This window comes from Triticum dicoccoides, chromosome 2A (genome assembly GCF_002162155.2).
Source record: "Triticum dicoccoides isolate Atlit2015 ecotype Zavitan chromosome 2A, WEW_v2.0, whole genome shotgun sequence".
In the NCBI taxonomy this organism is placed as follows: Eukaryota; Viridiplantae; Streptophyta; class Magnoliopsida; order Poales; family Poaceae; genus Triticum; species Triticum dicoccoides.
In genome coordinates this window covers 664,508,952-664,522,420 of record NC_041382.1, presented here as the reverse complement: position 1 = coordinate 664,522,420, position 13,469 = coordinate 664,508,952, and the positions used below count along the sequence as shown (strand labels likewise).

Sequence of the window (13,469 nt, the reverse complement as noted above, 5' to 3'; positions counted from 1 at the left end):
CACCAGTTCGGCGATTCAAGACCCGGACACCTTCAAGCGCGCCCGGAGTAATCGGCAACAAGACCGCCTGGCACGTTCCGAGCTCGCATAGCAATGCGGCCCCCACCCCAGTACCAGCCAAACGGCGAAATCTGTGCCACGCGTACATAATTACGCATTAAAAATACCATGGGCACAGGTGGGGAGGGGGCACGACTACGGCACGCCCCAAGACGCGGCTCAGCCGCACTAGGGGCTTCCCGCTTTGTTATTTTTCTCTCTTTCAGGACTTTAATCTCTGGAAACCCCGTCCGGCAGTATGGTTGCCGGACACACGATACAACAACCAAGGAGGCGGCAAGCTACGTCACACCACGGAACTCCCAGGTGGTCTCTGACAACGAGTGAAATACCTGCTTTAAATACCATTCCTCAGCTTGCCCTTGGAGGGGACATGTCAAATAGTCCTACTTTTTGCTTATCGCACTACTTGTATCATTCTGCTTTAACGCACCTTTTTGAATAAACAATGCATAGCACTAGACTATTATCGCATTCTCTATTCTTATATATATATGTGTGTGTGTGTGTGTGTGTGTTCATTCATGACATCCAGCACTTGTACACTCTAGTACGGCCAATACGCTAGGGGCTTAAGCATACCCCATAATACGGCGTGAGAAGTCTGAACACTTTCGACAGTGCGGCACCCCAAACTTATAGCATTATATGCATCACCTCTGAATCATGTCTTGGGTCAATAGTTGGGTTTGCCTGGCTCCCATGTTTTGGTACCTTACGTTCCGTTATATCGGCTAAGGTAGCACTGGGAGAACTACTGCGATTGTGCCCTGGTTCAGCTGGGCTAAGCACCTCAGTAGAGAAAGCTAAAACTGACTGTCATGATAAGGCGAGAGCTGGTCGCTGTTCGAGAGGTCTCGAGTCCCTAAAGACTTATGCCGCTTAGAGCGAGGAGTTGGCTTTGTCCGGCTTAAGGCATGTATAGCGCCCCAAATTCGGCCTTCCGAATACTAGGGGCTTCACCAAAATTTAAAATTGTAGAATTCTATGGCTAAGTGAGAGTGATAAAGCATTATAGTCCGGTTGCCTTGTTCGTTGTGATGAGCACCTCCCTCGAAGGACCCAACAATGGCAAAAAGAGTGCTCAGGTTTATCCCGAACACTCCAGCACTCGTGGCATGGGGGCAGAAGCCGACGGCTGGCCATCTCTCAGATTTGATAAACAGCCGCACAGAAGGTAATATTTTAAATTCAAACAAGCGTTGCATAGTGCATATGAACAAGTTTTCATAATACAGGATCACACGAGCAAGTTCATTCAAAAATTACATCTTTTGCACACTCGTCCGCCACAAGACGGGCACCCTTCAGGACACCCTCATAATACATTTCAGGGTGGCGATGCTCCTTGCCCTGCGGCATCCCCTCCTTCACTAGCTTCTCAGCGTCCATCTTGGCCTAGTGCACCTTCGCACGGGCAAAGGCCCGGCGTGCACCTTCGATGCAGACAGACCGCTTGATGACTTCCAGCTGCGGGCAGGCATCCACAAGCTGCCTCACCAGGCCGAAGTAGCTGTTGGGAAGGGAGTCGTCAGGCCACATCCGGATTATAAAGCCCTTCATGGCCTGTTCGGCCGCCTTGTGCAGCTCGACCAGTTGCTTCAGCTGGTCGCTCATAGGCATCGGGTGTTCGGTCCTAGTATACTGAGACCAGAACAGCTTCTCTGTCGAGCTTCCCTCCTCGGCCTAGTAAAATTTCGCGGCATCCGACACACTGCGGGGCAAATCTGCGAATGCTCCTGGAGAGCTCCGGACTCGGGTAAGTAACAAGTAATTTACTTTCACATGCTTGCTTTGCATATTGAATGCCTTACCTGCAGCTATCTTCCTCATCGCCTCGATCTCCTGGAGGGCCTTTTGGGCTTCAGCCTTGGCATTCTTTGCGCTCTCGAGGGCCGCGGCAAGCTTAGACTCTTGCGTCTTCGAGTCAAGCTCCAAAGCCTCGTGCTTCGTCACAAGAGCCTGGAGCTCTTGCTGCACCTCGCCCACCCGTGTCTCTTGCCTTTCCCGCTCGGTGCGCTCCTTGGCCGCTTTGTTTTCGGCCTCGGACAGCGCTTGCTTCAGGGTCGCCACTTCGGTCGTGGCCCCTGGCACATTCACGATGATCCTGTCATTTCGCAACCACATTTTTATTTTATATATAGACAAGGTATTACTTACCTTTGTTCTCCTTGAGCTGCCTCTGGGCAAGGCCGAGCTCTTTCCCGGACCCCTCGAGGTCCTGCTTCAGTGCGGCGACCTCCGCAGTCAGTGCGGCAGAGGTCAGCAGCGAAGCCTGCATGCGCATACATACATACTTATATTAGACTCCTGCATATATTATTTGATCCTCTATTTGGCTTTTCTTTGTGAACACCAAATAGAGCATCAGGGGCTACTGTCTATGCGGTAATATTTTTCCTATATTTTAAATACTTACCTCAAAGCCTGTTAGATCACCGCACTCATAATAGTGCGGTGCTCTTCGTCGATGAAAGCACCGCGAAGCGCTCCCAGCAGGTTGTCCGGTGCCTCTGGATGGACAGAGGTCACCGGCACGGGCATCTTGCCCCTTTTGGAAGGGGGGCGCTTGCCCGAGTCCGGAACCACTGTAGGTTCCGGCGCGATGTTCGGCTGAGAGCCGAACTTGGAGCCCCCGGGAGCCTTGCTCCCTTTGCTCCTGGAGTCCGGGAGGTCGCCTTGAGGCGCCTCCGGGACTGTCTCCCCCCGGCTCGGTGCCCCCTGAGATAGTACCTCGGCATTGTCCGTAGGGCAAGGAGAGGTGGCGGTTGGAAGTGTATCACTATTCATGTCCGACGAGTCCAAGGAACCGTCCGACGATGATACATCGATACGGGCTTGGGGCGGACTGCATAATCATATTCGACGTTAGGAGAAGCAGTGCGACAAAGGTATGCTATGAGTTACTCTGGTATCCGAATACTTACGACTTCGTCAGGGGCTTGGCCCTGAGCAGCCACTCGTCTTTGCCGTCGGCGGTGATGGTGGAACAGTCCGGAAGGAGAGTCCTTCCCTTCTTGGACCCTTCGGCCTCCCCGGTTGGGGCGGCCTTCCTTTTCTTGTCTCCCCCGGCTGGAGGGGGAGAGTCTCCATCTTTCCTCCTCGTTTTTGTGGGAGGAGTGCGTCTCGGAGTTATCGGACGATGAGCCCGATACCACCTGGCACCGGGAACTCTTTCGGGTTCCCTTGGCCTTCTTCTTGGTCTTATCCGGCACCTCATAAGGAGCCGGAGTCCGCATCTCCGTCAGGAGAGCATCCGCAGGGTCTTCGGGCAGAGGGGCCGGACAGTTGATCTGCTCCGATGTCTTCACCCAGTCCTGTCAATGGCATGGGAGCTCAGACCCCGCACATGGTTAAGCTATGGGAAATAAACACCCTATCAGATGTACAGAACTTACCGGATTGCAGAACGCTTCGCGCTTAGCCCGCGGTCCTCGATAAGAGAAGGAGGGACCTCGGCTCCCTTGAACAGCACCCTCCAGACGTCTTTATGCGTCATGTTGAAGAGCTCGCTTAGAGTCTGGTGTCGGGTCGGGTCGAACTCCCATAAGTTGAAATCCCGTTGTTGACACGGGAGGATCCGGCGGAAGAGCATGACCTGGACTATGTTGACAAGCTTAAGTTTCTTGCTTGTCATGTTCCGGATACACTTCTGGAGTCCGTCCAGCTCCATCGATGAACCCCAGGACAGGGCCTTCTCCTTCCAGGAAGTGAACCGCATGGGGATTCCGGATCGAAACTCGGGGGCTGCCACCCAGTTGGTGTCGCGCGGCTCGGTGATGTAGAACCACCCCGATTGCCACCCCTTTACGGTCTCCATGAAGGAGCCCTCGAGCCATGCAACATTGGGCATTTTGCCCACCATGGCTCCGCCGCATTTCGCTTGTTGGCCGCCTACAACCTTCGGCTTGATATTGAAGGTCTTCAGCCATAGGCCGAAGTGGGGCCGAATGCGGAGGAAAGCCTCGCACACGACGATGAACGCCAAGATGTTGAGGATGAAATTCGGGGCCAAATCATGAAAGTCCAGCCCGTAGTAGAACATGAGGCTGCGGACGAATGGATGGAGGGGAAACCCCAATCCGCGGATGAAATGGGGGAGGAAAACGACCCTTTCGTGAGGTTCCGGGGTAGGGACGATCTGCCCTGCGGCTGGCAGCCGGTGCGCGGTATCCGCGGCTAAGTATCCGGCTCCACGTAGCTTTTTAATGTGCCCCTCCGTGACGGAGGAGGCCATTCACTTGCCTCCCGCTCCGGACATGTTTGGAGAGAGTTGAGGAGGAGGATGCGGACTTGGGCGCTGGAGCTCGAGTGCGCGAGAATGGATGAGCAAGGAGGAAGAAGGCGTGGGTAGAAAAAGGTGAGATCTTATCCCTTTATAAGGGCGGACTAAACTATACGCCCCCACTATCATGGTAAAACTCGCTTATCCCCCAAGCGCCATAATTGATGGCGCGGTTGGGTTACCCACATTCGTATTGATGAGAATCCCATAATAAGGGGAACACGATCTCTGCTTTGACAAGATGTGTCAAGAAACCGCCCCGCGTTATGTGCGGGGGCTGGTTAAAGGAAAACGGTTCAAATAATTATCGGGCCGTGGCGTGATGTCATGCTGCCCAAACGTGTCAGCAGATTAGATTTGTGGTAATATTATTCTCTCTACGGTGGTATGTGGAACTTATTTTGCAGGGTCGGACACTATCCTTGTATTCAAATTCTTCCGTGGTGTATTCGGAGGAGGAACCCGCCTTGCAATGTCGAAGACAACACTGCGCGTCGGACTCATCGTCATTGAAGCCTGGTTCAGGGGCTACTGAGGGAGTCCTAGATTAGGGGGTCTCCGGACAGCCGGACTGTTGGACTATGAAGATACGAGATTGAAGACTTCGTCCCGTGTCCGGATGGGACTCTACTTGGCGTGGAAGGCAAGTTAGGCAATACGGATATGTATATCTCCTCCTTTGTAACCGACCTTGTGTAACCCTAGCCCCTTCCGGTGTCTATATAAACCGGAGGGTTTTAGTCCGTAGGACAACATACAATCATACCATAGGCTAGCTTCTAGGGTTTAGCCTCTCCGATCTCGTGGTAGATCAACTCTTGTAATACTCATACCATCAAGAATAAATCAAGCAGGACGTAGGGTTTTACCTCCATCAAGAGGGCCCAAACCTGGGTAAAACATCATGTCCCCTGCCTCTTGTTACCATCCGCCTTAGACGCATAGTTCGGGACCCCCTACCCGAGATCCGCCGGTTTTGACACCGACAATGGTATTTATAGACTTGAGATTAGGGTCAACGGAGCCACATGGGCCCCACAAGGTAACACGGCGCGCCCTGTTGCCTTGTGGGCAACTTGTGGCCCCCTCCGGTGGATCTTCGCTCCAGTATTTTTTATATATTCCATAAAAATCTCCAAAAAGTTTCTTCCATTTTTGAGAACTTTTATTTTTGCACAAAAAACAACACTATGGTAGTACTTCTGAAAATAGCGTCAGTCCAGGTTAGTTTCATTCATATCATGCAAATTAGAGTCCAAAATAAGAGCAAAAGTGTTTGGAAAAGTAGATACAATGAAGACGTATCAGAGCCTCATGTCCAAACATCTATAGACCGTTATCCAACTGCATCTATAGCTGATACTCCACCCAAGACCATTGGCTAGCATGCATCTTAAAGTATTAAATAAAACTGAGTATTGCATTAAGTATGATTACATGAAATAGCTGATATATTGTATTTACCCCATGTTCAAAGGACAATTCCGCAATCATTGTTTTATCCCTAGTGGCAACAACACAATACAAGCCTTTTCCACTTTATGTTGTTGTGGTAGATTACTTGAAGGATTGAACCCAACTATCATACACAACTCCCTCTTGGAGATCACTAATCAAACTTGGCCAAATAAAGAAAAATATATCAGAGAGCATATATGAATAAGAATTATGCAACAAAGAAACCAAATTGATCTCAAAAGAATTCATGGTTAGATCATAAAGTGGCAATTCATCACACCGCAATAACACACCAATAGATTATGTCTGATGGATCACAATCATGTAGGCAGCTAATGTTATCTTTGTATTGACAAGAAAGGGAGAGAAGACCATTTAGCTACTGCTGTGGACACATAGTCCAAAGGAAACTACTCACGGACGATCATGGTGACCTTCAAGTTGATGGAGATGGCCACCGTGATGATTTCCCCCTTCGACGGAGTAGTGGAAAAGGCCTCCGGATTGGGTCACCATGGAATAGAGAGGCGTGGTGGCAGAAAAAAAATCATCTATATTTAGGGTTTTCGAAGCGGAATAAAAATATATATGCCGAGAGGTGGTGGAATGGGGGCCTGTGATCCCCCACTTGGGTGGAGCATGCAGCCATCCGCCTGACCACATGGTGGGGCCACGTGATAGGACTAAAGTATGTAATTTTCTCTTAGTCAAGTTGCTGCTCTACCGGCTGCACCCAGCGAGTAGCAATGTCAAATTGTGTTGAGGAGATAGGCGACCCGTCCCCATGCCACGACGGCGGCTAGCAGCAACGAGCCGATGATAGCCGAGTGGCGATCCACGCAAAACGAACACTACTACATAGGCACAACCTCATAGATATTTTCTTTTTCCATAAATTCTCGTTTGTCAGTGAGCACCATTTTTATACAAGTTGTAGATTGTAGCACTATGAATAATCTTAAAATCAATCACCGGGAGTATGGTTTAGAATTCAAAACAAATTGTTCTCTCCTTTGGCTGGCACACCCAACTTTTCCTTTATAGTTCTACCACTGCTAGGCTCACTCTTATCATAGCGAACCTGACCTGAACTGTACATGGTGTCAAGAAACCACTAACCAAAAGGTGGTGGCGGGAAAGATCAGAAGGTTGGACGGGGTAGCCTAACAAAAAACGCCCCGTGTCACTCCACGCGGTGACTCGGGCACAAGCCTAGCCGCCATCGTACACCACCCTGCCTCCACCCCTCCTCCCCTGCCGTCGCATGGGCTGCTGGGAATGCACTGCCTCGGCGGCTTCACCCCGATCAACGACATTTAGCTCGAGCAATGGGCTGTGGTGGGTCTTTCTGGCCAGATCTGGTTCTCTAGCTACCGGAGGCCCGGAGGAGGCTCGGTTAGCGACTGGTTTGCAGCAGTTTGCAGGGTGGCTCCCTTACGGGATGGTGGGTTGCGGTGGTGTCGGTCTGGGCAGGCCTTCAGGGTGCTGCGGGTTGTGCTCCAAAAGGATCTATGTGGTGCAACACATGGCGTCTGTTGGCTCTGATCTGGTGTGGTGTGTCCGCGACATTGCCCTTGAGATAGGTGTTCGGCTCTCCGGGCGAAAGTCTTGCTCGAGTTTGGTCGGGGATGGTGACAAAGGATACCTTCGGGTGTGGTTGTTTGGAGGCGTCAAACGAAACATCTAATTTTGCTAAGAGATAAACAAGATGAGTTATTATTGTTTAAATTCTACCCCGCCCTTCAATGTGACTGCCTGGAACATCTTGGATGTAGAGAAACGCCAAGATTTTTGACAATGTCTACCAAATGGCTTTCTATCTTTCTTTTAATAAAGTTTCAGTGCTGGGGTCTTGCCTACAGTTGTTAATTCTAAGAGAAAAATATTAGGAAAACGTTACCTTTCAACCAGCGGATCGTGCTCTCGCATCTGCCGTGTGCGGAGCCGTTGGATTACTTTTGATCAAACAGTCCACGTGTATGTATAGATTCTACGCCTCGCATCCGCCGTCCTCGGAAGCCAACGCACCCACCGTATGTATTAGGATTTTGCAACATCCTTCATGTTTCTGAAACATAGGGAATGTTGCAGTGGCACCACGACGGTGCGACGATGCGGACTAAAATTTCTGTAACATAATATCTGTTGCAAAAATAATTCTGTAACATAATATCTGTTGTAAAAAAATGTCTGCAACATTATCTTTGTTGCAAAAAATAAAATCTACAACACAACCTTTGCCACAAATGTTTTCTGTAACAAGACCTCTGTTGCAAAAATAATATAAAAACTTCGCAACAAGATCTTTGTTGCAAAAAATATATGCAACACAACTTATGTTACAACACCCATTTTTTGTGACAAAATGTTTCCGCAACAAGGTCTCTGTTGCAAAGTAGAATAAAATATTCAATCTAGATTGTGCCGAATCAGACGGCTCGCGCAGCGGCGAATCTTTTAAAAAGATCCGCCAGCCGACGCATAGCAGTCCCCAAAATATTAGGATACTTTGGCAGTATATTTTAATATATCCTACTAATGAGCGTTCAGGAGACTGGAATATAACAATTAAAAAATAAGAGCTGAACGCGATAAAAATATTGATTTCCCGAAAAGGAGCGGCTCCGAACTATCCAACGATGCTGACACGTACAGGTGTGCTGGGTAAAATTTTCATTCTTTCTTTCTCCTCTTCATGTTCTAAGTTATGTACAGATTTCACGGCAGACCAAAATTTTGAACTCACTGTAACATTACATCAAACTATAAAGAAAAGGGAGAAGGGGCTAGCGCCTATTTACTGTTCAATCTAAAATATATTAATGCAAAACCAAGCAAAAAAGTTCTTCTAATTTGCCAATCAGCATTCGATGCAGACCAGTCAAATGCTGTACATTTGTCTTGCTCATACTGATTGCCTGCTTCTGCATTGACAGAACATGTGGAGTATCAGATTGCTGAAGTCAAGTTAGAAATACACAAACAGAAGTCATGTTTCCGGTTAGGTTCGACATGTATTTTTAACAAAATTTAACCGCATATCAAATGCATATTTCATGTCAAATATTGCTGAGACTACTATTAAAATATAATTTGTATTGCCAGAATCAAACGTGAAGATCATGCAGGTGCATAAGTTTCATCTTTGAGGTATTCAGTGTATAAAGGCAATGTACTCCCTCCGTCAAGTATTTTGTATCATTTACGCAAGTCAAGTATTTTGTATTTACCTGTCTTCTTCTGTAAGAAGCTCTTCCTGATTTCTCCATGCAAAAAACACAGGAGAAGATAAATTCTGCAGTAGCTTCTGTACACAAAAAACTTCACCACCTTTCCCTTCTAAGTGACTAAACCTATTATAATAGCTATCAATTTTAGTCTGAGAGTATGTCCTCCAATTCAGGAATGTCTGGTCCAGCAATACGGCCGTAGTCTGGATCAGTCTCATTTGATGAATCCCCTCCCAAGGGTGTATTCTCTCCATAGTCCAAATCGCTCCAGTCAAACTCCGCATCACTGGTATGATTCCCGGGAGCTTCACCAGCACGATTGCTTAGGTTCGGCTTACTATGCCCAGTTCTTCTCTTTGTCCTTGCACAAATGCAGTCCATAGGGTGCTCGTGAAATTCACCTTTTCCTGGTTTAATCTCATTTGGCTCACCCATAAACCCCTTTTGGTACATCTGAACTTTGGATGCAAATGTATCCCAGCTCATGCTGGTTCGATTAAGGAAGAGTGAAGAGAGCTTCTTAGAATTGGGTCGTATGGTCCTCTTGTGCCCAAAGTATCTCCTGAAATCAGCATTTATTTCAATCAATCTACTTACATTTACAGGGTATTTGAATATGCAGGCAACAATTCATATTGTAAAAAATCTACTGCTATTCAAATTATTGTAGAACTGCACAAAAGAGATTACCTTCGACCAGCCAACATTCTTGCCATGTTGCCATTGTTATTTGTCACGAAAACATCGCTGCCATCACACACTACATAATCAAGGGCGGCCATGCGAGACGAGAATGGCAAGAAAGGTGCCAGCTCCTCCTTGCTTGATAGAGTCTCCTTCGAGTGGAAGTTTGGGAAGAGCGCTTTCAGAGGTGCTAATGTCTCCTCTCCTCCATATACATCCCCCGACGCAACATATAGGTGGACATCCTTCCCAAAACCCAATGCCCTGAGCATGAAGCCAACTTCTTCAGGTGTTAGAGGACATTTGCCATGCCGGCGCTCTCTGTCAGGGTTGCTTTCCTGCACATAAGTTTGAGTGTAACTGTAAAAAACTGAAAGGGCCATACATTAATAACCATGAATGAAGAATGGTCTCTTACATGCAGTGTATTCCACCTCTTACGTATTGCACCTAGTTCCCTTCTCTCAATTTCGCCACCCCCAAAGTAGCATCCCGAGAAGGCCAGCATGTCAGGCTCAAATCTGTCATAGGTTAAGTGGGTGAAGAAAATTCGCTTGTACTGCATAGCCAACACAAAATTTATTTGAAAGAAGTATTACCTTAGGTGAAGAGCAATGAAGCGTCCACTTTTGGCTCTCATTCTTTGGACAAGCAATCGGCCCATTTCGAGAATTGGATCTGTGAACTTTAGTGCATGATAATTGACTCTACACCTCAGCTTTTGAAGATCAGTCTCCAACCTGTTGGAAACCCGGTAGTCAAATTTTGTTAGTTGAACAACCTGCATGAGCAGAAATGCAAGAAACATGTCAGAATTGAGCATTTTCAGCCTGAGGTTCTGAACATAAGAAATGTGTCATGTTGACAATCCGTAATGCTTACATGTTTCTTTAAAAGGGCAGGTAGTACTCGGTTCTCATAGCATTTTGGAGTACACTTCCTAGGTACACGCATCTTATATGGAAATGGTGTTTTCCCATTTATATCAGGTACTTGTCGTATGATCTTTACATCATTTGCGAGCGAGGATATGAATGAGTCAGCATCAAATATCTCCCCAAAATCACTGTGATACAGAACACCGAATTAGCACATGGTGCTTTGCCAGAACAACCAAAAGAGGGTAAAGATTGTTACCTTGCGTCATTCCAGAAAGATGCCTGATCAAGCTTTGGAATGACAAGTATTGCATTCAGAATGCGCGCTGCAACAACAGCATCTATGATCTGGAAACAGATAAGCAGAAGCGTTTTCGTGTCATTTATTGAATTTCATCACTTATCTAAAAATGGGGAATATTATCATGACAAACTTCTGATGTTGGAACATTAGAGTTTCATCACTCTGTATAGCAAGAAGACACGAGTCTGAGCACAAACAAAGAATTGATTATCTGGATACCCGCTCACAGTGATAACTCATACTGATTGGTCAAGAAACACACGCTATGACCTCGAACCGAAAGTTGTTCAGATTGATAACTCATACTCATAGGTCAAGAAACACACGCTATGATCTCGAACTGGAAGTTGTCCAGATTGATGACTCATAGGTCAAAGAAACACACACTATGATATCAAACTGGAAGTTGTTCAGATTACTCAAGATCAGATTTTTTTTTTTATTAAAGCTCAAGATCAGAATTGGCAAGTAAGTATTCAGGTACACGTTTCCTACGGTATAGGGTAGTTGTATATGACAGCTAATACTAACAAGAAAGGAATAAATACAGTGGTGCAGTCATGCAGCGCTTCCAAAAGTAGTTGGAGCATACCAAGAAAAGACGGAAATGCAGGGATGCAGCCAAAGGCGTCAACAAGTTGTTGGAGTAAATTGAATTGACCAGGGCTATATCATAGATGCTTACAACTGAAGAAAACTGACATTATTGTACTATTAGCACATGGCCAAGCCCAAGAGTCTCATCATTGCGAAACCTAGACTGACATTAGACCACTAACACAGTAATTCAGGTAGGCTATGTATACATGGAAATTACGATGTAATTCAACTGCAATATATTCACACTGTTGGACCAAGCAAAAAGACAATAATTCGATGGGACAAGCCAGCAACTAGCATGGCAGCACGTTCGTTCGTACTCACCCCTGTTCGCTGCTGGTTCAGGCCCCCGCTGGTGGCGATCATCAGATAGCGATTCGACTCGGTGACAGCCTTGGCATCTGCTGAAGGGGAAACTTTACTGTTAGCGAGCAGTGAGACACGAACACGAGCAATGGCAATGCTAATCTTGTGAAGCAAAACAATCCGTATACGGAAGGGAACGAAATTGCTGCAAGCAACAGGCGTGCGCACCGGCGAACTCCTTGGTGGCGTCGCTGCAGCCAACGAAGTGGTGCGCCGTCTTCGACGTCCAGAGCTCCTCCCCCAGCCTGCTCCCGCCACTCTGAAGAACAAATTAATCAGGCGAATTGGCCGCTCGATTTCACCGGGTTTAAGCGCAAGAAACGGTGAGGCAGAGCGCGGGGTTATCCACTCACCGGAACGGTGAAATCGACGGTGCCGACGAGATTCCTGCGCAACTCGGCCGGTTTGTTCAACTGCTCCGCGAAACAAAAGGGGGGGAGAGGAAAAACAGCAAACAGAATCGGCATTAAGGCAGGAAGCGAGCGAAAATCGGAGAGCATTGCATGGGCCGACGGCGACCCCCGTCGCCGCAAAGTCGCGCCTTTTGTTAGGAGGGGAAAGCGTACCAGGAACGGCGGGTTGGGGCGCCGGACGCCGCCGCCGCCGCCGCCGCCACCCCCGAGCGGCGGCGAGAGGAAGCAGTGGAACGCGACGACGACGAGCAGCAGGCCGGCCGCCGTGAACGCCGCCGCGGCCGGCGCCACCGAGGGCACCACCCAGCGGCCGTGGTGCTGCCCGCGCCGCCGCCTCGACCCCATGCGGCGCCCCTCCTCCTCCACTCACGCGCGCGCGCACGTACGACGCGCGCACGCCTTGTTCCCTTCCCGCTCCGGTCCTGCTGGGCCTCGTGATCGAGCGTGCGGGTTTTGGTGGTGGCGGCAGAGATGGGAAGCGGCCGGGGCCGGAGGCGGACGGAGGTCCAGGCTTTTGTTTCGTTAGTTGGGTGGCAACATTTGGCGAGAGAGCAGGCAGTAGAAAACGATGAGACGGCAGGAGAAGCGACTGCCTCCTCCTCCTAGACTACTAGCGGGGCGGCTACAGGGAGATCAATCACATATATCGCCAAAGAGAGGGGGCTACAAGCAAATAAATAAACAACACCAGTGGGTCAGTAAAAAAATGGAGGATCAGAGCGAATCCACGCACACTAACCGCTTTTAATTCCGTTCGGCCGTTCCGATTATAATACACACTAATCTAATCCTATGCAAAGCATTACCCTCAAAAGCATTCCTTATTTGGATACTATCTTAAAATCTGTTTCCTTATTTGACACTGAAAAAAAAATTCTTCTCTATTTGACACAAGTTCTAAATTTTATTCCCTATATGACATTTTCGTTCATTTTGAGCCTAAATAACACATGAAAAGACTCTTTTACCCCTCATGTGGTATGTGTGTGAGGGGCAATAAGGCACGCACGCAGCATCAGTGTGAGGGCAAGAGAACATACGCAGCAACACATACACATGTACCAACACACACGCACGCGCACACACACGCAACAACACGCACGCGCACGTGCACACACACGCAACAACATGCACGCGCACGTGCACACACACACGCACACACACGCAGCAACACACATGCACGCGCACACA

The 13,469-nt window shown here is 48.3% G+C and overlaps 1 protein-coding gene across 2 annotated transcripts; it reads right to left on the bottom strand.

The window, feature by feature from the left end:
- Positions 1-8,459: 8,459 nt before the first annotated feature.
- LOC119356073 (O-fucosyltransferase 6-like) lies at positions 8,460-12,870 on the bottom strand. 2 transcript variants are annotated; one of them, XM_037622974.1, is made up of 11 exons: positions 12,432-12,870; positions 12,219-12,278; positions 12,034-12,124; positions 11,824-11,903; positions 10,855-10,943; positions 10,600-10,783; positions 10,317-10,498; positions 10,136-10,238; positions 9,724-10,055; positions 9,034-9,595; positions 8,460-8,727 (listed from the first exon to the last, which is right to left on the bottom strand). In XM_037622974.1, the coding sequence occupies exons 1-10, from the start codon at positions 12,621-12,623 to the stop codon at positions 9,178-9,180; spliced, it is 1,731 nt and encodes a 576-aa protein (XP_037478871.1). In that variant the 5' UTR covers positions 12,624-12,870; the 3' UTR covers positions 8,460-8,727; positions 9,034-9,177. The 2 variants fall into 2 exon arrangements, with proteins under 2 accessions (XP_037478871.1, XP_037478872.1); XM_037622975.1 differs by having other exon boundaries at positions 11,824-11,900.
- Between the last annotated feature and the right edge of the window lie 599 nt (positions 12,871-13,469).